The sequence below is a fragment of the Harpegnathos saltator genome, unplaced genomic scaffold, assembly GCF_003227715.2.
Source record: "Harpegnathos saltator strain DR-91 unplaced genomic scaffold, Hsal_v8.6 scaffold225, whole genome shotgun sequence".
Taxonomy (NCBI): Eukaryota; Metazoa; Arthropoda; class Insecta; order Hymenoptera; family Formicidae; genus Harpegnathos; species Harpegnathos saltator.
Window position 1 is genome coordinate 1,172,884 of NW_020230012.1, and position 26,030 is coordinate 1,198,913.

General features: G+C 49.6%; 1 protein-coding gene across 2 annotated transcripts in view; it reads left to right on the forward strand.

Moving 5' to 3' along the window:
• The window catches only part of LOC105190613 (CUGBP Elav-like family member 2), a 384,647-nt gene that overhangs the window by 291,964 nt on the left and 66,653 nt on the right, over positions 1-26,030 (forward strand). For both annotated transcript variants that reach the window (XM_025298595.1, XM_025298597.1), the window contains one exon: positions 1,998-2,080. In XM_025298595.1, coding sequence (XP_025154380.1) covers positions 1,998-2,080 — 83 coding nt within the window. The remainder of the gene's footprint in view (positions 1-1,997; positions 2,081-26,030) is intronic.

The window sequence follows — 26,030 nt, forward strand, 5'->3', positions numbered from 1 at the left end:
TGTCACCGCGGACGAATTAAATATTAATTCACGTGGTGGTTTCTACCTCCCAGCACACACGGAAGGCTAATCTTGCCCGGAAGAGTTTCGGGAAAAATTCGTCAACCCAGTGCTATTTTAACACGAGCAGTCACATCATCAGCTTCGAATCATCGTAAATCGCGAATACACGGCACGCGCGGATGGACGCGGATTAATTGCGAATAATTCGCGACGCGAACTGCAATAAAAGCGCGCGACGTGCAATAACACGCGAGCTCGTTGGATTTTTGCGAATTTATTCGCGTAATATATCCGATCCGTCTGTATATTTGTGTCTTTTGCGCGATTTCTTTGTAAAATTATTCCGTTGTCATTGATTCGCCTGTGTGACGTTGGCGCGAGCTCTCTCCTCTGCGCGCGATCTCGAATTACCTCGCATGATGGAGATCGAAATGAAATTTTATACGCAACCGTGCCCGGAGCGAACTCCTTTTTCGATTAGGCAAACTTAATACGACGGTTCTAACATTCCAGACCCGCCGCCCGCTGCATGTATCGAGTTGCACGATTCGCAATTATGCATTCATCGCGGTACCATGCGTTATTCAATGCGATATTGAATATCGCGTTACCAAACAAAACATTGCGGAATATCGGGATTTCCTCGAGTAATTGGAAGGCTTGTTACCGAAACTATTACCGCGATCGCATTATAATTACACTCTCTATGCTCGACGCGCTGCGTTGCAGGTTTATCATAATTTCGTGTACACCGTAAATAGGAAGCCTGTTAATTGAACCTGACCGTTATTTACTTGCGATGCCGCTAACTTCGCGCTCGCGACACCTTAATTATCTATGCCGTGTACTTAGCGCATGCATGGCCGTGTTTCCAGGCATTTGGAAAATCCGATGGCAGTACCGCGCGCACGAAAATTGCTTCCGCCGCGATGTGAAAAAATAATGCGGCTGTCGAATAATCTCACACATTCTTGCTTCGTGACGGGAAACTTCGCGGCGAGAGATTTTTCACGTTTCTAAAATTTCGCGATTATTCTTTTAGTTTCGACAAATTCTAGTCCACAGAGTTCAACATGTCGCTACTGTATTTGCTCGATATTATTGAACGTACGTATTTTCAGCCTTCTATATTTTCACGAGCTCCTAAAAGCGGAATTATTAAAACCACGAATTCTAAAATATTCGTCCTACAAAAATCTTTAATTTCAGCTTTATAATATCGCACATTCTCAATTCTTGATTCTTTGAATTTGAACGACGAAGAAGGAAAGGAGTTCACGAAACATTTTCTCTCTCTCTCTCTCTCTCTCTCTCTCTCTCTCTCTCTGTCGAAGATTTACGCATTTTCTTTAAGCATTATACCGTATTTAACCCGACTCTCCCATCCTCGAGTCTCTACTCGGTACAAAACAGAATTTACTACTGAGCACATATTTATCACGTCTACAAGTAAACTAACGATTCAGCCGCCACATTAAAGATACTAAGGACGGAGGGTCAAATATACGGTATCGGTCGAGGAAAGAGCGAGCACCGTCGGGCGGGCGATGAAGCGAGCACAGGCGTCGTATCGAACTTTTGGCAATTCGTAACTATCGACCGGTTGAAGCTTGGATGGCGTCCAGCCTCGCCAACCAGGAGGAGGGGGGGGGGAGGATACACAGCAGACCCTTGATGAGGTCCCCGAGAGTCGACTACACTCTTTCCCCTCCGATCCCATGTCCCTGCCATATCGAACCTGTCACCGACGGCGCGAACTCTCCGCGGCCATTCGTGTCTATCATGGAGTTTCTTGTCGGGAGCCGTGCCGAGTATGATGACCTGGGCTGGTGAACCCGAACTTTTCGTTCGCTCACTGTTGGCAAGTGGCTGAAGCGCTTCGATAACCCACCGTTCCTCGCGCTCCGATTTCCCCGGCGATTGATCGCGAGAATCAACGAGCGCGATCAATCGAGGCCGCCCGATTAACCATGACGATTAATTTTCTGTTGCAGGATGTTGTTTCGTGACTTTTTACACCAGGAAAGCGGCGTTGGCAGCGCAAAACGCTCTCCACAACGTCAAAACCTTCAGCGGGGTGAGTCGACTCTTCACGATCGATCCCGAATTTTATTGCGACGCGCCTTACGTAATCGCGGCACGAAGCGCGCATCGGCGGGCTTTAATTTAATTGATTCGGCGAGGAGAAATACGCTAAAAGGGAAAATTCGTCGGGAATACGCGAGAACGTAATCGCGATTACTTTAAGACGTCGAGACGCAACGGCGACATCGTACAGCCATTATATACGCAGGAGCTGGCTCCGGAATGATTATCTTCCGAAACGGAATGCAAGTTTAGTCATCTCCGGATCACAAATCAGGAGCTTTGCCGAATGTATCGGCATTGTTGTACCGATAGAAATGTTTGGATAGCTCCGGCGCATGCCGAGTACTGAATCAATCGGCAGGCGCATCCGTTTAGCTGAATAATGAACGTTTACGCGGATAATTATCCGAGTGTCGATGATTGACAGAATAATGAATATTAATGCAATTGATCGGTCGAATAAATTATTCAAATCAACGTGGCAGCTCGATGAATCTTCGACTAATCGTCGATATATGCGCGACTGGTCCGCCACGAACGGCGATCTCTGTACAGGCAGCGGTCGCAATTTTCGAACGCATCATTCTTTTTTTAATCGCGGATGAAATGTCACAATTGTTTGAGCAAGCGCAATGATTGAAACTCGGCAAAATTGAAAAGCAAGGACGCTGAAGCTTCGAACCATCGACATTTAATCGCGCGCAAACATCCGAAGATTAGAGTACGCGCGTCTACCTGCCATTCTGCAAGATGAATGCTGAGATTTAACAAAGCGGCCGGAAGATTAAAAATGACGATTACGGAAGGAAGTGTACGCAGGAGAATCGTGCCGTGTACGAATGAGGAGAATTAAACAATCTTCTCGTCCGCGCTAATTGATTTAATTGGAGCGCGGATTAGAGAAAATTTCAAATGACGCACTTTTAAGCATTTTCCTTCCCCCTCTCTCCCTCCCACTGCTCTCTCTCTCTCTCTCTCTCTCTCTCCCCCCCCCTCTCTCTCTCTCTTTCTCTCCCCCTTTTTCTGTTCTCTCGCCAACTCTCTCCCTCTCTTTCTCTCTCTTTCTCAAATATCCGAGACCGGGACTCCATTATGAAGCCCTCGATCCTCTTTTCGATTCGAGATAACGCCATCCTCGCCCGCCTGGAAAAATATTCCGTCGGAAAAGCGGCTTTCCTTTCTTCGGGTTTGGCGTCCCGTCGATTACAGGCAGCCGGGGGCCGAAGATATCGTTGGAAGTGAGCCCGCACGATAATTACAGTTTCCCTGGGAACTTTCGATGCAATTATGAGACGTCATTACGAGCATTTAACCGAGCAGGCCTGGCTATTCCGCTTTCCTTCTCTCCGGTCTCTACCCTTCATACGTGCGCGCGCGCGCACGCGCGCGTTCATTCGCTTATGCTTGAAATTTACGAGAATAATTATCATCGCTCGAGAGCGAAAAGATGTGCTAAATATGCGATGATACCGACAAGGCTGCGCGTATTATTGGCATCGCCAATAATACTCGATATTTTAAACGTTGCCGAACGACAATAGATTACACGGAAATTAAACGGAGCTATTTTATTCCATTAAATCTACAAAGGCTTCCCTTTTGTTAGAAAAAAACGAAAAGGAAAAAAAATTCGATGATGGAAAAATTATCCTCTTAAATACGCACATCCTGTGTGAATTCTACAATTCTCTCTAGACACGAATATAACTTTTGTTCTTTTCACGAAAATGTCTAGATTAAGATTCACGGAACCAAAGACGCGCGCAAAGACTCACACTCGCAAAGTTTCAAGCATTGCGCCAAAGTGCGCGTGGACGCGTTAAATTCGCGTATTGTTTAAAGGTGTGCCGTATGCACGCCGGCGTTGTATCGCTTCGACGCTTTGTTGTCGGAAAGAACACTTCATTGATCCGTCGAGCGGCGCGAAACGAGCTTTCCTGGCGGATCGTGCGGCGGCAGCATCATCTTGGCGGCGCTTCAGGTATCTGCTCGAGCTCGCGATCCCGCGCACCACGACCCGACAAGTGCACTACCGTGACACTCAAGTCGTCATGACTCGGAAGACACGCCGTTTTTCAACGAACATGCACAGTCGTGACGTTTTATTTTTTTATTTTTTTTTTTACTTTTAAGGTCCACGCCTTATTTCCTCTCTCCTTCCCGCGCCAATGGGAGCGGCACGAATGGCTGCGGGAATTCGCACAGATATCGCAAATTTTCAGTTCCCGCGAATCGATTCTTCCGACGAACGAACAGAGCAGACCGCATAATGCAGACGAGGCGCGACACGGTCTCAGGTCGTTGCTTTCCCGCGTGTGCGATTTGCTGGAATTGTACGTAGTAGTTTGACGTGTCACGCGATTAGGGTTTCGCTACGGCGCGGCAACGTCCCGACTTGGCGCTAACACGAGTCACCGTTGTGTAACACGATGTACTACGGCGAAACAATTATACAGGACGTCTCGTTCGATCGCGGGACGATAAAGCGGATAACGCGGAGGGGAGGAAGGGAAAAAACGCTTTAACGCGCGCCTTGTATAAATGCTTGGAAATTTACGCTGGAAACAATGGAATCCCCGTGATATAATTCTCCGACGATGCGCTTGTTCAATTTACCCGAGATGCCACACGGTGCAGTTACATCGAGAAAGAAAGAGAGAGAGAGAGAGAGAGAGAGAGAGAGAGAGAGAGAGAGAGAGAGAGAGAGAGAGAGAGAGAGATCCTCTTTGCCGGTCAATTCGTGAAAGCAAGAGCCTCCACTCGACTTCGCCCGCTCTTAAAGAAGGTCGCGTGCCACGGAGGAGACCGAATCCCAAGACCTCCGGCTGTTAATTAAGGGGGTTAAACAGTCGGAAGTCGAGCGGCTGCTCTTCCATGGAGGAGAAAGAACAGAAGATGGGGCAGAAGGAGAGAGTAACGCAACGCAACGGGCAATGCTCGATCAAGGGATGGAGTGGTAGAAAAGAAGCTTGGCAGCGGTGGCGGGAGGAGCGAGCACCCTTTCTGACGCGGAGAAAGGAAGAGGAGAGGACGCTGACAAGGAATTGGAGCGTTCTCGAGCGGTGCATAAAAAAGGGAAGAAAACACGGGGAAGGGAAAGCGAGCGAAAGAGAATAGGAAGTACAGGCGGAAGAAGGGGCGGGGGAGAAAGGGTGAATTGCAAAACGACGTTTTCGCAATGAAAAGGGTTGACTGAGTATAAGTGGGTAGTTGAAGAGAGCAAGAGTCCAGAGAGAGAGAGAGGGGGGGAGGGGAGGGGAGAGAGGGAAAGAGAAAGAGAGAGGGAACGTGGAAGGAAGAGCGGGAGAAGGAAGGAAGAAGAGAGAAAGAGGCAGCGTATAGGAGGAGGAGAAAGAGAAGGAGAAGGAGGAGGAGGAACCAGGTGGGTTGTTCAGAGGGTTGCAAACTCCGAATGACGGGGGAGGGAGTAAGGAGGCAAAGGAGAGAGAGAAGCTGGCGTGGGTGGGAAGAGGGTGGTAGATAGGGGGTGAACAGAGGACGGCTTGTGCATTTGAAGGAGTTTAGCTTTTCTCGTATCAGATTTCGTTTCCACGAGTGGCGTTGAGTTGAGAGGTCTGTGTTGGCTTGGAGAAATGACTCGAGAGCTCGGAACCGTTCCTCTTCCCCCCCCCTCTCTCTCTCTTTCTCTCTCATTCATTCCCTTTCTCTCTTCTGCCTCTCACCCTTGACTGCCTCAGCCACCCTCTCGCAACCTCCCACCCTCTCTGAGTGCACCAACGCGTCCCAACGCCACCCCAGTGCTCTCGGTGCCCAACGACAGATTTACAACGCGCGAGAAGGGTTCCTCCCATTTCCTACGTGCGATTCGCCGGATCGGGTTGCGAATCGGGTGACGATTCGCGGTGCCGAATTGAATTTTTAGATCCTTCTAAACGCGAAATGTCGAGGCCTCGCACTGCGGCGCCGTAAATCGGCAGGGTTTAAAGGCGACGCTGCCGAAAGTACTCATCGACCGTTCTGTCGCGAAACGCGACTATTCCAATATAATGGAAAAAAAAGGAAAAAAGAACGTCCGTTGTATCGTCCGATGTGAAAACCCTCGTCGAGAATCGCGCTTTCGATATTGAATTAGCCGCATTTCGTGTATCGGCAAAATCGCTGGAAAAACGTCGCGTGCGACTTTCGCTACTGGTGAGAGGGGTTCCGTGCGTGCAAATCGGCGTCGGGCGAGAAAAGAAAAAAAAAAGAGAGAGAGGGAGAGAGAGAGAGAGAGAGAGAGAGAGAGAGAGAAATTTATGTCTATAATCGAAACAGCGGAGTATCTCGCGGCGAAACTGCGGCAAGGAAGGGGGAAGAGCGCGTCTGGCTCGCAGCCACGAAATTGGCGGAAAACCGTGGCGAATTTACAAGCATGCATACCGCGCTCGCAACAATGCGTAATATTATTAAAGCGCGGCGGAACGAGAGATATTGGAACGTTAGTAGGCGAGGTACAAATGGAAAATGAAACCATTATACGGCGAACGCTTCGGCGCGATCGATGGATGCGCGGAAATGGCGTTACAGAAAATCCCCGCGTAATCGATGCCGCGTTAGCCGTTCTTCTGGAAAATCCGTGTAAGGCTGTGTAATGTGAATTTACAATTGAAAACGAGAAATATCGCGGTTTTTTGCGTGCGACGGACGCCGCCACTGGGTAGCTCTTTTTCTCTCTTTTTTCGAAAAAAATATTTTATTTACGTGAGAGGCATTTCCTTAAACGTTTCGCGCGAATGTAATATTGCTCGAATTTCATCCGCCGCTTACTCGATTCCCGAGTAATTGTAATTCCCGTAAATGTTGAAAAATAGCAACATTACCCCGTGAGCCCAGCGAACAAGCGTAAATCCAAGCGACAAAAAGCAGCGAATATTCGAGATCAGACCGGGAAAATGAAAAAAGCGCCCTGATCGATGGACGAACGCGAAAGTAACATTTCCTTTCTCGTGCTTCTGCTTGACGCCGTCCGGTCTCGTCTCCGCGAAGAATTCTAAAATATTCAAGATAATCCTGAAGTCAGTCGACCGAACATTAACGATCAATATCGATGGAATGTCCACTGAATTTCAAGATAGACCGACCATATGGCAGACTTTAAAAAGGAGCACGGAGCTGTGAGCGAGACCGGAAAGAGAGAGACAGAGAGAGAGAGACAGAGAGAGAGAGAGAGAGAGACAGAGAGAGAGAGAGAGAGAGAGAGAGAGAGAGAGAGAGAGAGAGAGAGAGAGAGAGAAATTCGATAAACCACCATGACACTCGATAATTCACGTTAATAATACGGTCTGCCTGCTCGATCGCGCGCGTACATGCGGATATATGCATAATGCGTGCACAGCTGTATTGTCACGATAATGCGATGAGTCACGCAATGACACTTTCCACGGGATAACGATAATCGATATAGCTTTTGCGTGAACGTCGCGGTGAACTCGGCTCATTTCACGACAACCGCCACTTTTGACGAGATGAACTCGGGGCACCGATATCGTCTGACACGGTGCACTCATTGCGCGTGTGAAATAAGTCAGAGTGATCGCTTCCCTTCGATTTCCCGCGACAAGGCCTCCCTTCGAGGTCTCACCGAGGTATTCACCGCCTGTACGCACCGTCAAATATACGTGATATCGTCGCAATTCGTATCGCGCTCTGGCATATCGTTCGGATGCAACAAAAATTAAACAGCGTGGCTGTATGCGCGCGCGCGCGCGCAGGCAGCAGTCGCGGCTGTAAATTTCAGATAACGAAAAATAAATTCCGCACATTATTAACGCGTATTTAAACATAAATTATCGCCCTCCACCTCTCCGACCCTCTTCCCCCCCCCCCGTGCCACTTTGCATTAACAAACAGCGACGATTTAATCTTCGGCTTTTGATTTATTGACACGCTGATTTCATCGGACATGCGATTTAATGAAGCGTGTCTGCCGCGCGGCTATTATATATCCAGACATTTGGCGTACGCAATCAATACATTTCAATCGGCAGGCCGCACGACTCATCGCGGCGCAAACGGCACGTTTGCAAGACAGCCTCGACGAGTACTGGCGGATGCCCAGCGGGTGGCCAAAAATAAATCACGCCGTTGATCGCGGAGCGACAAAGACGTGGACCAAGCTGTCGGACTCTCTATTTGTTTTTCCGTTTGATGCCGCGAGTGAAAGGGAGAAGAACGAGAAGCGCGATAACACGCGGGCGGAACAACCGTCGACCTATATTCCCTCGTCTTAAATTACGCCGACAGTTGTCGGCTGATAGATCGGTGCATCCATCATGCATCTCCGCGTCGAGAAGTCGACTTCTATCAGGCAACCGCACTTCCCGGAAGGCATTTAGCGAAGAAACATACGAATAACCCACGACCCAATTCCGATCGAGATTTACTTGGGGCGAGCCGAGGCTTAATTTAGAAAGGACATGTTTCGCCTGGAAAATCCGTGGGTCGCTGCAGGGAAGTACGGCTTGGCACTGATCAACCGAGCCGAAGCTTTGGTTCTCTGCATTAAATTAATTAAAACATACCTCGCGGGACTGTGTCACAGTCGCGCGGGGCTTCAGTCTGCGACTGGAAGGAAGTCTGCGACGATTCCGGCGAGCGCGTCCTTTTTGCGCGTCGACAGCGCGAGGACGCGCCGTTCGCGCGGCTTTAATTACCGGAGAAAAACAAAACTCCGCGAGTCTTACGCCTCGCATAAATTCAGAACGGTGACAGTTACCCGATCAAGCGCCGCTCGATAATCCGGACGGGGCGTGAAAATTGAATCGTAAAACGTACTCTAAGCGCGCTACTCCGAAGATACGTGGGACGCGTAAATGCGAGACGCGCAAGAGTCGTAAACTGAATAATTAACTTTCCCCGCCCTCCGCCCCGACTGCTCCCGTCACCCTGTCGCACGCTACGAAAGAAAGCACGAGAGAGAGAGAGAGAGAGAGAGAGAGAGAGAGAGAGAGAGAGAGGGAGACAGTCGATGTTACGGCGGGGGCCAAGCGCGTATAATTTGTCGCCAATTAAACGGACTATCGTATCTTTCTCTCTCTCTCTCTCTCTCTCTCTCTCTCTCTCTCTCTCTCTCTCTCTCTCTCTCTCTGTCTATCTGTCTGTCTCTTTCCCCGTGCTCTCACTCCGTCGCGACATCGTCTTCGCACGGCGCCGAGAGAACGCGATTGTTGGCTCAGAAAAACGGAGTCATCGACCGTCTGGTGTGCGGGCGCGAAGAACCGGAAGCGCTTCCACTTCGCCGAGACGAACGTCGTAATCGCATAACGACATCGTATGATTCTCCGGAGCGCTAACGAACACCCTCTATATCCACCCCTCGACCCGCCATTACCCTGCTGTGCACGCTGCAGTAACAAAAAATAATGGACGTCATTATCGGTCCGAGATAATGGTCGCGGATGAAGAGAGGTGAGGGTGGTGGGACCGACAGGAGGAGAAGGGAGCAGGGACGAAACGACGATCGGCGGATGGATGTGAGGAAAAAAGAGAAAGGCCGATCGGCGAGAACGCCCATGCTCGGCGACGACGAGGATGAGGACGAGGATGAGGAGGAGGAGGAGGAGGAGGAGGACGAGGAGGACGAGGATGAGGAGACGAGGACGACGACAATCGCATCGTTCCTAGAATCGCTTCGATTTTTTGCCCGGACCCGAACACGCCGCAAAATTCTCGATTTTACGCGAAAAAAAGGCGAGAGAAATCCGCGATTTTCGGAATTCGAGATGCATTTAGCGGGCAGCGCTGTTTTATCCGTTTAAACCCGCGCAGTGTGGGCGGCGGGCGCGTGTGCGGCTGCAGCTCAACGAGCTTTTCGAGGTTCTTATTAGAAAATACGCGGGAGACCGGAAGGACCCATTAAACGGATTAATGCCGGTATGAATCTTCGCGCGTCGTATCGCAGAGGTCCAATACCGGCGACGATTTACGCGCCTCGTCAAGCGCCTCGCGTCCGACGCAAAACGTCGGAGGAGGAATTACGCGCTTAAGTGTTGATTGTCCGCATCTATCACGAAAACTCCGACGACAACAACACGCCCGGCGGAATTGCGAGACGCCGGAGCGCCAAGTTTCGCGGCTTGGCCGGTCGGCGGTCTAACGAGTGCCGAAAAGAAAAAACGACGGTCACGGAGGCGGGGGAAGGGGGAGAGCAGAGAACGCGGAATGCAAAATGCGGGAGAAGAAACACGGAAGAATTCGATTTGCGTCGCGGCCAGCAAGCAACACAGCGGGCTGGATTATCGTCGCGGAAACGTCGCGCGGCCGCGCGTGCGGCCGCGGGCTAAATTGCGTCCCATTTCTCAGCAACTTTTTCAATTTGTCGCAACTCGGGCAACTAATTACCGGCCGAAATGACTTTCGCCTCGCCGCGGACGACGACGACGGCGACGGCGACGGCGACGGCGACGGCGACGGCGGCAGCTTTAAGCGTCCACGACGTCGAGGACGGCGGCGACAGCGGCGGCGCGTCGCGACTCGCCGGGACGACCAATTTTTCGAATACGCGATCGCCAGCTTCGGCGTGACGTATTGCGTGACGCGCGGCCACGTGCGAGTGGCACGTTTGATGCGAAATCGATGAGAGGGAGAATGGCAAGAGGCGGCGGGGGCGCAGAAAGGGAAGCCGCGAAGCGACAGTTTGATTACGTCTACTCGCGAACTTGGCTGGCCGCGAGCGAATTGGACGGGAGATTTTAACGGCGGCCGGCACGGCGATAACGCTCGCAGGTGCCGTTATTGTTATCAGCGGAGTCGTTAAACGCGTGTGCTATTGACGCGTGTGCCCGCTTTTCGGAGATTAGCCTTCCGCGTTATCGATCGACGCTCGGTTGCGCGCGCTCGGTCATGCGGGACAAGGGGAGGAGGAGGAGCAGCAGACGCTTCGTCGTCGATCGCTCGTTGTTGCATTCGCACGATATAATCGAAGAGGAGAAGGAGGGACGATATCAAGGACAGCGATGATGATGAGCCGAGGGACGAGACGTGGCTTTGCGCGTGGCCTTCCGTTCGCCGTGACTCGACGATATTCTTCCGGCTCGTCGCGACTTTTTCCCGAACGACAGCGAGGTATCACGTGCCATCGTAAGAAATCGAGATTCGAGAGAAAATGATAGCGCCATCCTGCGCAAGATATTTCAGTGACTCGAGAAATGGCATCTTGTACGAGCATTAACTCCGAAGCGATCGCGAGAGGAGGGCAGGGATGGAAAGGAGAGGTCTCGATATCGATGCCGAAAGTTGACACTTTTATCCGTCCCGGTCGTCCATTCCGCTATCGCCATTGATAAATCGCGAGGAGCAAAAATTCCGTCCCATTTCCTCGGGATGATTTTTCATCCTGAGAGATTTGTTGCGCCTGGCATGAGATGAACGTCCGTTCTGTCGCGTCGCGTCTCCACGCCAAGCTGGACCGCGAGATTTCTTCGCGCAAATAGAAAGGAGAGAACCTGGCACTCCCGCTAGGCTTTACGTCACGTAATCTCGGACGGAGTGACACGAGGACAGCGAGTAGCGGATAAATTTGCTGGAAAGAAATTGGGGAGGAGAAGACGACCGTGAGAAGAGGTAGGAGCGCGCGCACGTGTCGCGCCACGTATGAGAATGAACTGGAAACGCGGATCAACTTGAGGAAGTTTAAGGAAAAAAAATTGGCGGGATCCTCTCGTGAAGCTTCTTTGCGGAAATTAATTTCTCAAAATCGCGAGGAGACGTAACGTACAACGCAATATATGTATCTGCAAGAGAAAAAGAGATGAGGACTGTTGTTGGGGTTCGTTTACATTTAATACTCTTTTAATACCCTACATTAATTTCTTTCCGATATAGTTATGTTTTTATTTTTCCAATAGTTTTCTACTGTATATACATGTATATACATGTATAAAAATAGAGGATAGATATTAGAATGGTAGTTTCGAGAAAGATTCAACTCATGTCCGGCTGGTGAAGAGATTTTTAAACGGATCAATCGGGAAACGCGCATCCGAGAAATTCCGCTCCCGTGTTTGCGTTATCGTCGCGCAATTGCTACTAGAATTAGCGCATATTTTTTCTCGGATTAAAATGGAAATTGTGCCCCATACGTGAAGTCAAATCCCAGGCCAATTATGGAACTCAACAATTATTTGGGCCGATTGCAGCTATAATCCGGCACGATTACTGAATATTGCCGAACACTTCAGATAATTGCATTAGTAATTTATGACCTATCGCAGCGAAGTATAATCGCAATAACAATAATCGATAATTTTATTTCTGTTATCCGTTCGTTAACGAGCGAAGCGCACTTCACCGACGAGCCCTCGTCGCTGCCTTCGCCGAAGCAGAGGCACGTTTTTTTCTTTCTCTTGCATCTACGGAAATGGCGGCAACGGCACACTCCGCCTTCTTTGTCGGGTGTAGAATTGAATGTAATTTCATAGAAGAGACTCTGTTCTACCTCTCCTCGATCGATCTCTTACTTCGCAACTGGGTCACAACGCTTCTGCCCGCTGTAGCGCCTCGCGTTACGCACGTGTTACGAGAGCGATGCAGGTGTAAACATGCTAATTTAATTACACATCCACAGCGAAACGAGTAATCCCGTTGTAAATAGATTATACATTTATAATGCGCGATTGAATTAGCGCGCGGGCGAAAAATTGCGACGCGCGAAAAGTGGCTCCGGCGAGAATTTATCCCTTAATGAAATTCTAATTGACTCTTTCCGATCCAGAAGAGCGGAGACTACATTACAGAGTTATTTAATATTAAAATTGAAAGAATGCCGCCAAAACTTTGCGCTCGTAGTCTCGCCTGCAAAGTAGACAGCAAAATCTCTCTTTGTCAATTTCTTGGTTTATCCCGAGCGGACATTAACCTAGATCTCGAAATTAAAGCTCATAATCGCTGAAATGTTTAAGATCGAAACTGAATAGAGACGGAAGTATCGCATTCTTCACGTGATTTTACCGCTCGCTCGCTCACACAAATATATATCGTTTGATTAAACGTCGTAAGAAAATTAGTCTCGGCGTCGAATATTTATACTTGCCGTTTTCAAGCAGTCTTCGTTCGTTCGTTCGACGGACAAAAATCCGCGATGACCCCGTTATCCGTAAGCTCGTGACTAAATCGAAAAGCGCGGGTCGTCCGTATGGAAGTGCACTGCAACTCCGCGATGACAAATGAAACGCTTAAGTCGGATGCAAATGGAAATATACGGGGGATGAAATCGTTTCAGTAGGGGAATTACTTCCGCATTTATTCGGCGGAAAGAGAGGCCCAGGTAGGTTGGGCGGGGGGGAGGTAGATGGAGAGAGTGAACGTGAGAGGGTGAAAGGGAGAGGAGAATACCCGCGAGCACAATTCCCGCAAAAATCTGATTCCGAAACAATTAGTCATACGACGATCCGCGAATAATCGATTTGTTCGCGCGACGAACACACAATCGCAACGTGTGTGCGTATGTGTGCACTTACAGACAGAGTGTATGTATATGTGTGTATGTGTGTATTTGTGCGCGCGCTCGCGTTCCACCTAGCCGTTGTAACCTCAATCCAATTCCCGGAGGATATTATAACGTGGTATATTACCCCGAGTCGTCGAATATTTCCGACGACGTAGACCGATTCCGCTCGGAGCGACGTGAAATAAAGAAATAGTGATCTCCCGCGACACGGTGAGACAAATCTCTCTCTCTCTCTCTCTCTCTCTCTCTCTCTCTCTCTCTCTCCCCCCTTTTTCCCTACCTGCCAGTCTCGTCCGCGGACCAACCCCCACCTTCGCGTCCTCCACGGGAAACTTTCAATTTCCGGATATATCGCCCCTGGACAGCATCGAGTACGCGCGATACAACAACGTCGGCTTTATTGAGCGCTCTTCCTTACGCCTGCGGGCGGTCGATTTTTTTCCCCGCGAAAATAGCCCGATCTCTCTCATAACTTTCTGATCTCGCCGGGAATGTTAGATATCCGTAAAAAGTTCTTTCGCGCTCGCTCTCTGTCCGTTTTTTCTTTCTTTCTCTTTCTCTCACTTTCTCCGCTAAATATTTAAATTTAAATTGGTTGCAAGGTGGTTCCGTTCCTGCCGAGCGGCAGGTCCTGCAGGACGACCCTCAATAAATGATCGGCGTGCGCTCCGTGCGCATGCGATAAGCGGAAAGAAACAGTTTATTCCGTGGTATTATCGTGGTATGAATTTTCGCGAAATAAATTAAGACGCCGCAGCACGTGATGCAACACGTTGCGTGCGCCACGTCGCGTGCAGCGTGATGTATGATGTGCGATACCGCGCGCCTCGAATCGACGAAATGTACATTCGATAAAACGTCTGTTTGACAAAACGACCAGTCGACAAATGTCCGGCCGGCTGGAATTTTTCAACGAAATGTCCGCCGATGAAAGTCTTCCTAATGAAATATCTCTCGTAATACGATAACATTATTACTGTTCCACTTTCAGTAAGCAGCGGCATGTATCGTGCTTATCTCCTCACTCTCCCAACCCCATTCGTATTACCTGCCTTTGCTATTTGTGTGTATCTGTGTGAATATTTCATCGATGAGAAAACGTTCATTTCAGCCGGGAACAAAGTTTTCCTTCAATTCCTGCGATCTCGCGACATCGTTGTCACGCTCGGACGAGGATCACTCGGCATCACCTAAGCGGTTCCAGCAGTTTACGAGTAGCGGTTAGCGTAATGTGAAGCGAGGTCTAACATTTCAGCCGGAAACGCTCCGTGAACTCCTTTCGCTGTAACGATCTTCGACAACTTCCCTTATACTTCCATTCGGAGCTCCATCGCGCTCTTCGCATCCCGTCAGACAATCGAAATCCTCCGATCACGCGAGAGCTGAAGAGAAAAAGGGGTGAGAAAGGTGAGGGAGGTGAGAGGATGAGATAGAGAAGGAGAAGAATAAGAAAGAGTACAGCGACAGGTCGCGCGCTCGCGCCTCGTCGTCGTCGTAAAGATATTTCGTGGACAGTGAAAAAGCGCACGTTTAGGAGATGGCGGGATGGCGAAAGAAAGGCGCAAGGGGTTGATCCGCCGGAATGGGACACCAGAGGGATGACCCGATGGCGCTTGGGGACATACAGGCAGAGGGCGTGTTGCCAACTGCAGTTTCGCAGCGGCGTTCTTCAAATCGATTCCCATTTCCCTGAGAAATGCGGCACGCCGACGGAAACGCCCGCCCATGCCGGATAGAAACGCGAAATGGAAATTGATAGCGCGAGCGTGGAACGAGCGAGTCGTCGCTCGCTCGCTTCTGCGAAAGTCATCGCGCGGGGTAATCAATTGCAATTGTATTCCGCGAGCGGAAGACCGCGAGTCGTCGTGAGCTTCTTGAATTCTAGATACGGAAGGCAAGGAGAGGATCGTGTGCGGTATATGTACATGTATGAGTATGTACGTGTGTGTGTGCGCACGTGCTCTCTCTCTCTCTCTCTCTCTCTCTCTCTCTCTCTCTCTCATTTAAATGTTCTCGCGAAACACCCACTCGGCGGATGGCTGTGTCTAGATCACCGACACAAGCCGCTCGATCGTACAATGCCGGTGTAAATCTGCAGCAAGTAAACAGACGTCAGTCACGCATAAATGATCGTGCGTCGCTCGTGCGCAACGCGCGCTCACACACCCACGTGTATCAATCACCGCCTAGTTTACCGAATGCCGGCTCGCCAAGTAATTTAATCACTTTTAGTGCCCCATTGGTATTCCGGAAAATCCGGGCAATCGACTGCAACGGATCCCGCGCTCCGATCGTTGGACGTTTAAATTATGGCTCATAACCATCGCGCGCGCGCTCGCACGGGGGAGAGATTGGTATTCTCGCCGAAAATCGGGAATATCGGGCTTTATATTTTTTCCCCGATTTTTTTTTCGTCCGAATCAGCAGTCGCGTCACGGGTATCGCGTCCGTGGCTAAAAATCACGACGTGTCCGGGAAAATCGCCCGCAAAAATACTATTGTCGTTCTCTGTCGCATGTAAGTTCTCTTTCCTCCTGCGAGTTCACATTACGGGGACAGCAGTATCTTTTTGACAACTGAGTGCGCTGAGAAAACGCGAGAGGATCTCCGGAGGAAATTTTTGATTATTCGCACACACTCGCGCGTCGCCTCGCACACTTCTATTTGACGTTGTAATTATAAAAATGCAAGTTTAATATTACCGCATTGTGAATATGAAGATACACATAAAAGGAGGAAATATCTGTGAATATCTTTTTTGATTTAAATACCGCGCTCTTTCTGTAAAAATCCCGATCGTATCGCCGTTATAAAGAAGAGCGTGATCATAATTGTTTCAAACAACATAATTTATATATTACACATGAATAAACAGGATTATTATAACTGTTGACGCGAATTTGTCAAATAGTTTTTACAGCAAATCCGATAGAAAATCCGAGAAATCCGCCGTTGCTGCGGATTCGATTGGCGCGCGCGTGCGTCACTCGGTGCGCGTTAAATTATGGCTCGTAACTATATGCTCCGCATTTCCTATGAAAAGTGGAGGCCATAATTTTTTTATTTCCCTTATGGCAGACATAAAGCTTTTATTATACCTACAATTTTCTGGGACACTTCCCTTCGACCGGCTATAGGCACTAAGATTTACGCGACGCGTGTCAGAATAGAGCTTTGTCCCAAGATTTGTGATCACGGGCCGTTATGCCAGTTTCGTGGGTGACTCGCGAAAATCCGCGTGAGAGAAACTGTTATCGTCGATTATTAAAATCGGCGGAATCGAGCGAAAACGAGATTACCCGAAATAGCCGGGGTTGCGCCAGCTCGAAACGTTGCTTCCATTTTCACCTATACTTATTTTAGGAAGAAACGAGAGAGCGCGAAAAAATAAAGCCCCGCATAGCCGCGCCGCTATATGCACGCTAATCGATAGTTACTACACTCCACTTCGTTTAAGCACACAAGAGCGCGAGTGGACCTGGATTCCATTCTGCCAAGTCCAAAGTAAACGGATTTATATTCGAATATATCATCCGCAGATATCGTTTAATTTCCGTCGGTTCAATACGAGGGAGCGAGTGAAGCCACGAAACCGAGCGTTGCACCACGGATCGATCCATCGAACTTACAAACCGCTCGACAAAACGTGCGGGCGTCCTCCCGCTCTCTCTCTCTCTCTCTCTCTCTCTCTCTCGCTAATTTTTCATGAAAAGACGCCAGACGTCCCCAGCTTTCCGGACTGGCGACTCGACGAAAGCCGGCGACGCGCGCGACGGAAATGAAGACGAGATCGTACGCCGGATAAATCGCGAAAACTCTCGAAAACTCACGGTCACGCCAAATAGGGCTGAAAGGACTCCCACTCCGAAGGAAGCCGCGCCGCGGAAATTGAATGACGACGCGCCGTTTGCAACTCGTACCGGAAAACCGTCGACGTTCGTCCCGCCGGGGTCTCGCCGGCCGCGCGATAACGATGACAGCGTCATCGCCTTGCGATAAAAATTTATGCATTCGCCCCGGCGCGGCATCACGAGCGATGAAATACGTCCGGGGGCGCAAAGACGGCGCGCGTACGACGGCGATGCACCGTTTCCTGTGCGCGTATTCGCAAACGAATCGCTCGTAAATCTTCCGGCCGATCCCCGAAATTCTCCGCGGGGATATTTTCAAGAGACTCGCGCGGAATCGACGATTACGTCGTTAGACAGATAATGATGAAGAATACGAGGAGCACCGAGAAGCGTGAAAATTGCATCAGGGTGGCTTTTACGCGAGCGAGCGAGCGAGCAAATAGCCGACCAATATTATTATTACGCCTCCTTTTACGCGCATGCATTCGTTAACATGTGTAAATGTATATTTATAAATTGATATTATTGATCAATTAACAGTTAAAGTACGAAACCTAATGATTATAAGCCCGGCGATGATAATATCCAACCAGAACGAATTGATATTCACGGCGGTTCATATTCATCAGACATGTGCGATAAATGTTTACGAATAAAGTTTAACGGATATTTAAATAAATTTTCCGCGCGCAAACACACATTTATTTTGTGTTTGTGATAACAAACGCGCCCCTATCAAGTATCAATTCATCGTGGCACTTTGGCAACGAAAATCGCTTCCGTTGTTTCTGTTACAACGGAGAATTAATTTCGCGCGTCATACATAACGCAGTCGATGCCAGCGCGTACGCGGCGCAGGGTTAAAAGCTTACTTTCTCGGCGAAATGGCCGAGTCGATGATCTATAATCCGCATTGATATTTATCTACATCTGACTGGCAGGTTACATTACCGTACAACCATTATTCATGAATTTGATGGGCACGTTTGGCTCTCTCCTATCATATCTACCGAAATTTTGTTCTCTCTGTTTTTCTTTTTTTTCCATGCCGCCGCCACCGTCGCGCCACCGATCTCCACCCTCTCTCGTATTCATATTTCATTCCTCCCTCTTCATGGAGAACATCGGTTTTGTTCTCGCTGCCGATTCACTTTCGTCCATCCTTGGTCGAGTAGATAATCTCTCATGTCTATTAGTAACGGAAAATGAATGCCCCGCCGACGCCGACGCCGACGTCGTGAGCGCGCCACTCTCTCTCTCTCTCTCTCTCTCTCTCTCTCTGGCATTGGGCGTAAGAATCAACCCCTCGCGAAACGTTTGGATTGATGGTTATCATGATTCCGCCGCGAAGGGTTAAATTATCAAACGTGTTCATACATTTGACGGGCTCGTTCACTTCGTGGGCAGCACAGATCGTTGCTCATATTTCATTTTTTCGTTCATTGCGGGCATTGATTTGTATGTGCGTGTATGTGTGTGTGTGTGTATGTCGGCACGACATACGCACAACGTGACAAGATACATTTAAATTCCCGCGAGACAGTCGCGAGCAGATAGTCCTCGCGCGACAACCTACCACGAGAGACTAAACGATGAAAAAGTCGCGTTTCCTTCCGTTGAAATCGGGCGAGCGCATTTTTTCCCCACGGTATCGAACGAAAAATCGACCTGGAAACGTTTCCTTTTTACACAACTCAAATGTCCAAGAAGCGATGCGAGGCGCTGTCGCACATAGCGTTTGCCTGTATCGATAACGTTCGCAACATTATTTCGATATATTTATCTTTGGTGGGATATTTGGTGTTTAAGCTTTCGGGGTGGCAGCGTATATTGGCGGAGCGGCGAGAGCGTCGACTTGATCCTCTCGCGCGAAAACAACTCGCGAAACAATCGCACGGTTACCGTAATTCCGGGGCTGAGGGGCTGCGCTTACGCCAACCTCGGTTAACTTTCGACCGTAGTTTAATCAACTCCGCGTAGAAACGGAAGCGCCGGCAGGTGCAAGAAATCGGATAAACCGCGGTTAAAGATAAACGACGTTGATGAAACCGGCCTTGAGAAACAGAATTACCGTGAGCGCCGCCATAAATTTGACGAGCGTGTTTACTCCCGTCGCGCAAAATCGACCAGAAATTGATCCTTTCTCATTCCGGGCTGCTGCGCCATCGGGCGCGCTCTCGTATTTCATGTTTCCCTTCATTGAGAACATCGGTTTCGCCGTGTCGCGGCGGCGCCCACCCTCGCCGAGAGCGTCGGTTCGCGCGGATGCACGTGGCGGCCGCATTTTTTCTCCCCGCCGCGCCGCGCCGCGCCACGCCGTCGCTAAAATCCATGCAGATTTTTCACGAAGCTCACCCGATCTCTCTTTTTCTCTCCTCCTCCCGCACCCTGTCCCACCGCCACTTTCCGCCCTCTTTCTCTTTCTCTTTCTCTCGCCGCTGCGCGCGCGTCCGCCAGTCTCTGCGAGAAAAAAGCCCGCTCTCCTCGCCCCCCAGCCGCCGCGCCATCGTCGCGCCCTTTTTTCATTCTGTCGACGCTGCCCGACGTGGCGGTACGTGAAACGAATTTATAAATGGCGATACGACGGCCAAGCCCTTGAGTCGAATACGTCGATTTTAATACCCGCTACCTACTACGCGCGCATCCTGCGCGCCCTGCCAGCCACTCCGCCCCTACGCGCGCCCTTGTCACTTTCGGGGCAACCCCTCGAATGTCAAAGCGCACCCTGGCCGATCGGCTTTTACCGTGTGGATATTGAATTTATACCGCACAGTCGAGAGACCTGGTGGGAAATATGCGGGCGGGGATGAACAAAAGCGAATTTTTCTTGACGATCAATTCTCCAGGCCGCTATTGCCGACATTATTCGGGGGTTATCTAACGCGCACGCGCGCGTGTTTGTGCGCGAGCTCGGAACGTGCAAAAATAACATTTTCGAATTTTTCAGAAGCGAACTCACCGCGGGTGCGCCAGACAGAGGAAGAGAAAGAGAGATTTCGCTGTGTTGCTCTGCGCGACTTGTGTTGAAGGTTTCACGAGTGATACCGCGCGGTTCCACGACCTTGTCGAGACAATGCTCGATTCGTTCGATATGGAATACGGGCGGAAGATATAAATAAATATGAAACGGGAAACCGCATCTAGATGCATCCAGACTCAATAAAACATTTCCGTAAAGTAACAATTCTCTTAAAACCGCGGGTGAATAATTTCAAACGATAAAATAGTATTCTATTTTTATTCCTTTTTTTTTTCTGTTGGAAACATGTCTCACCACCGCGCGCTGGTCAAAGATTAAACTCTAATTTTAACAGAAACATCAATCGCACCGTCTTTCACTTGATTTAAAAAACACTACGTAAGGGAAAAGAAAAAAGAAAGGAAGAGAGCCCTCGATTCCGTCTCTTCTCGAGCCCCGTCTCAAATATTTCAGTAAATATCATGAATCCAGGCGTCCGTACAAATATCACGAAAGGTGAACCCCACCCCTTTCAGCGACGGTGGCGAGGGGCGAGCCTCGGAGATTAAAAGTCGCGGAAGTCAGGAGTCAGCAGGCGACAAAAGTGCGGATTGCCACTTTTGTAGTTTCGTCGGCGATTAAAATGCGCAGGGGAAAAGGGGCGAGAGAGAGAGAGAGAGAGAGAGAGAGAGAGAGAGATCGGTGTCGACATGACGGCAGGAACTCACGCGATCCGGAGCAACGAAGGTTGGTAAAAGGCACGTCGAAAGAGAAAGAGAGAGAGAGAGGGAGAGAGGGAGAGAGAGAGCGAGAGAGAGAGAGAGAGAGAGAGAGAGAGAGAGAGAGAGAGAGAGAGAGAGAGAGAGAGAGAGAGAGAGAGAGGGTTAGAGAGGACCCGACCGGGAGGCGAGGAGGAGGAGGAGAATGGGAGCGGAGGCGCGTCCTTTTTAAAGCGTGACGACGCCTGAAAAGGGAGGACGGTGCGACTTTAAATCCAGTCGTCACACCGACCCCTCTCTCACCACCTGCCCCCGCTTCGGTCCCGCGTGAAGATTATAAAAATTACCCTCCGCCGGTCTCACAATGGGGTCGAGATTAAAAGTCACGAAGCCGGAGTCAGCAGGCGCTGCGACGCGACGCGACGCGCCGCGCCGCGCCGGCAGGAAAGCGAAACTGCTACTTTCGCAGTCCGGACGCGGCCGAGCTAAGGAGGATAAAGGGGCTCTTCGGCGTACCCTGGAAATGAGCAGGGCGCGAGAATACGTAAGCAGCGGTGTAACTTTAAATCGAGTCCTCCGCCTCGAACGAGGGGGCGGAGAAGCGAAGATGCATGCTAGGGCGTCGAGCCCAAGCTGTTCACGACTATCCCCGATATCCTGAAAACGCTCCTCGCGACGCAAGGAGAACCGGTCGAACCTGTGGATAAATGGATAAGGAGAGTGCGGTATTTTCTCACGGTTGATTTATGACTCGGTTTTTAAAGTCTCTCGCGCTACATGAGGCAACATTACATTATAATTCTCAATATCGTTATTGAGTTTTTCTCTCTCTTCCTCTGTCTCTTACCCGCCCTCTCCCTACCTCTCTCTCTCTCTCTCTCTCTCTCTCTCTCTCTCTCTCTCTCTCTCTCTCTCTCTCTCTCTCTGTGTCCTATCAGTATATAGGTGGATTAAAATTTAGTGAGATAAAAGGTCGGTCTTTTCTCGTGCGCACGCGCAGACTTATGATGTGGAAAAAGAATTTCCGCGAGCTTGGAAACTTGCACTCTCCAAATGAGGATAAACGCTCGAGAGCGAAATTCACAGGTGTAACTTCATTCGCGCAGAGCGTGCGCCCGCAGACACACATACACACAGAAAGAACTCCTTCTTCTTCGCGCACGGAAACTGTTGGACTTCATTTCTTGGGGAGCCGGGTCTAGATTAAAAATCGAGAATTACAGTCCGTCAGCGGGAGATTGCACGTTCGGAAGGCTGAAAGCCGATTACGCTATTCCGAATATTTTATTATTCCGAGAATATCAGGCGTTTCTCCCGGGGAACACATTTAGATATACTCGTGGGATCTTATTTAATTTCTCCACCGGGGGGTATCGCAATATATCGAGCGCATGCCCGCGCACATGCACGCCCTCCCCAAATTTCTCCCTCGCACATTTTCGCATTGTCGAAACTCGCGCTCGCCAAATTACGAACCTCTATAAAAACCCCACCGCCGCCGAGGTGGGGTCGATCCTCGCGCCGGAGTCGAACCGTCCGTCGACTTTAAGCGAGCTTGCCGTGCACGAAATTACCGAATCGGCCGCAATATAAAGGTACGATGCGGAAGGCACTAAACCCAAACGCGCCACGCGCTTAGCATAGATATGAATTTCATGCTGGCTCTCACAGCGCGATACGAGAAATTCTTTCGCGTCCGGAGTATCGAGGAGATTCGCAAATAGAATATCCTGAAGTCTCCCTCTTTCTCTCTCTCTCTCTCTCTCTCTCTCTCTCTCTCTCTCTCTCTCTCTCTCTCTCTCTCTCTCTCTCTCTCTCTCTCTCTCTCTCTTTCCCTCCCATCCAGCGCGATATCACGCCCTCCCGGGCGAGATGCATCTCCTTATCCTCGGACAAATTCTTTTTACGCTATATTTTTCAATCGTCTCGACGGCGCATCCCCTATTCCTTTCTTTATGCTTTTTGTACAATTTGCTTGCTGCAAGTCGTCTCGCATTTAATGGAATCCTCTGTGTATTTTATCATCGATCGTCAATCTTTTCTCAATGAAATATCGGTACGATGAATATGCACGGAAGAGATTTGTCACGTGTTAATTTTATATACGGAATGAGCATCTCTCGGAAAACACTATCGATCCGAAATAATTAAAACCGACGCGTTTATGACGCGTTTCTTTTTATATATAAATGTCAGCCATTTGTTCGTCAGTCCGGAATGCTCATGAAGATCCAAATAGATCCAATATTTGCGCGCGACGCGGTTTTCGGTACGAGCGTTTCGCTCGTTGATTTAAGAGGCCGGCTAGCAGGCATCTCTCCAAGCAACATAGTCGAGTGATCCAGTGCTCTATTTACGAGCATGTAAAATACTCCTGATCTACCGGGCCATTTAATTTACGTCGGCAGACCGTGTCGCGAATTAACGAGAAATTTTGTCGCGATATGTCTCGGGCAAATCGCACGAGCGACGTGCGTTCGTCGTCGTCGTGATTATTCACTGCCTCGCAGTTCGTCAACCGCAACCATGTGGAAATGAAAATTGCGTTACGCGCGCTTTGAAAAATCCTGTCGGAAAGTTGAAAATCTCGTTATAGGAATATAGGAATCGTTAAAAATTGCCTCAGGTACAAGGAGAGATGTACCATTATTTAATAAAAATCGTTGTCTTCTAAATCCCTCAACATATTTCTACCTTCCGTCATTAGCTACCGCGAGAAAGAAAAATGCGTATCTTTTTGGCGGTGGAAGAACGTTTCTCCCTGGACATCTCGGAGGTATTGAAACTATTGCACGATTCCGTGCTTCGTTATGTCTCGCATCGGTAAAGTATACACCGTCTTGCTGTTCGCTATATACCGAATCTGGTGCATCCAGATTGCATCATCGTTGTGGTATATGGGTCGTTAGTCGATGCGCATAATCTTCGATCGCAATCGCGGCTGTTCGGCCGATTATACCTGGCCCGGCCGGTATATCGATCCCGCCGGTCGATACCGATATCGGATTCGTATCTTAGGATGATCCTTCCCGGGCGGGCAGACGGCTGCGAGATAGAACCGGAGGCACAATTGCGAGCAACCCAGTTTCGGGAATGAATGGCAAATGAGCGCGCCGGAGTTGCTAAGCGAGCCGCGCCGGCAGCCCTCTTAACCCTTTCGCCGCTAAAAACGGCCGTAAACCGCCCGACGGATTATTCCATCTGATTCAAGAAGTTGTGAAAATGACTGTCTGCGGAATTAAAGACCCCGGTAGAAGCCGATCCTAATGGGAGCCTGCGACCGACGAGATCCGCGGGAACGACAATTTATCGCTACGTGAATTTATTGCTACGTAGTAAATTCGAAGGCCAACGATAGAAGGTCCCGTCGATAATTCAAGCATTTACAAAACATACACCCGACACGGTAGTATTCGGTATAAAGATATTTGTCCTTCTTTCTCCTCGCCAAGTCAAACATTAGTCATACTTTCCAAACGATCGTACTGCCGATCGGTATTCATACCGGCAAACGTACGCGCGGCTTTTGTCTCTCGCTTCGACTTGTCGGCGTCGACTCCGCCGTTTGGCGTCGTCTCTCATTCCCCTCGGCTTTTAAACATTATGACGACGTCGCAGCCGCGCTCGTGCTTATCCGATAATCGACGACGCGTCGTGGTGCGACGACTGCGCTCTTCGCTTCTCTCAGGTTTGTCTCGCGCAACGCCGTGAGTCATTCATTAGGTACGACCACCGCACAACGGCGACTCCTCCAAGACTTCTCTCTTACTTTCTGTCTCCTTGTACTCTCCATCTCTCTCCAAGGTCTCGACCGAGCTATCTCGTCGTGTCGCCGACACCGAGTGATGAAACTCGGAATTTAACAAGCGCAGCAATTAAATTAAATACAAGGAGCTCGGTAGAGTGACCCAGATCGTGATTCCTAACTCGGCATTCCCGCTCGCCGATCTAAATCGCGGCCAGCTCGATCGATACGCGACGCGATTCGAGCGTCGTAAAAAGCGATGGCTTATTCCTCGGACACGCGATAAGTATCGCCGTAATATCAACGGAAATGTCAGACCATCTGCCATTTTCTTCCGGAAGATCTGTCACACACAGCGCGTCCATAAATGTTGCTCCCTTTCTAGCCCTCCCCCGCTCCCTACCGCGGCACGCACGCAGATTCGTTATGGCACGATAATGTATTATCTCGGTCATAAGGGCGCTAACTTTACGACACAGCCGTCGCGCATTTTTACCCGTCAACGCAGTAATCGCCTCACTAATTTTTTACGAGTCTTTGCGGGGGAGGAAAGACCGGTTGAAATTATTAAACGACACCTACACGGCGAATCGCACTAATATCGATCAATTCGAACCGCGCTAGGGTTGTCTGTGCGTGTGCACGCGCGCCGTATTGTGGTAATTAGTCGGCGAATGCAATAAATATAACAGAAATACGAGGCAGCTGTGAACGAGGCCGTTGAGGTTTATCGGTTATTGCACCGCGCCGTGCGTTACATCGTAACGCAATTAAAAATAAAAAAAAAAGTATTAATTGAGAGAGCACTTTTTGCCCGAAAGCTCCCGCTCAAGCGCTATTGAGATAATCTGAGTGGGTATTTTGAACGCGCATCGTAAAAAATACGAGTGCGCCGCGCACGTGTTCGACCGCGATAACATTCATTTACTCGAAAATCGCTCGCGCAACTAATACCCGCGCGCGCACGTGCTCTGTTTCAATCGCATAATTGCTAAAACATCAATTGCAGTGAATTTTATCCCGCGGTAAAATCCGCGCAATTAAATTCAGCGTAAATCGATTTTATTGCCGCGGACAATAGATAATCGAATGTACAACCGCCGCGGATGTACTCCACGCTGCACGCACAGGACACGCGAGTGTGACCCCCTCCCCCCCCCAATCCCCGGCTGTGTTCTTATCTATTCGCAAAGATCGCCGCGTGTGTTTGCTTGGAAAC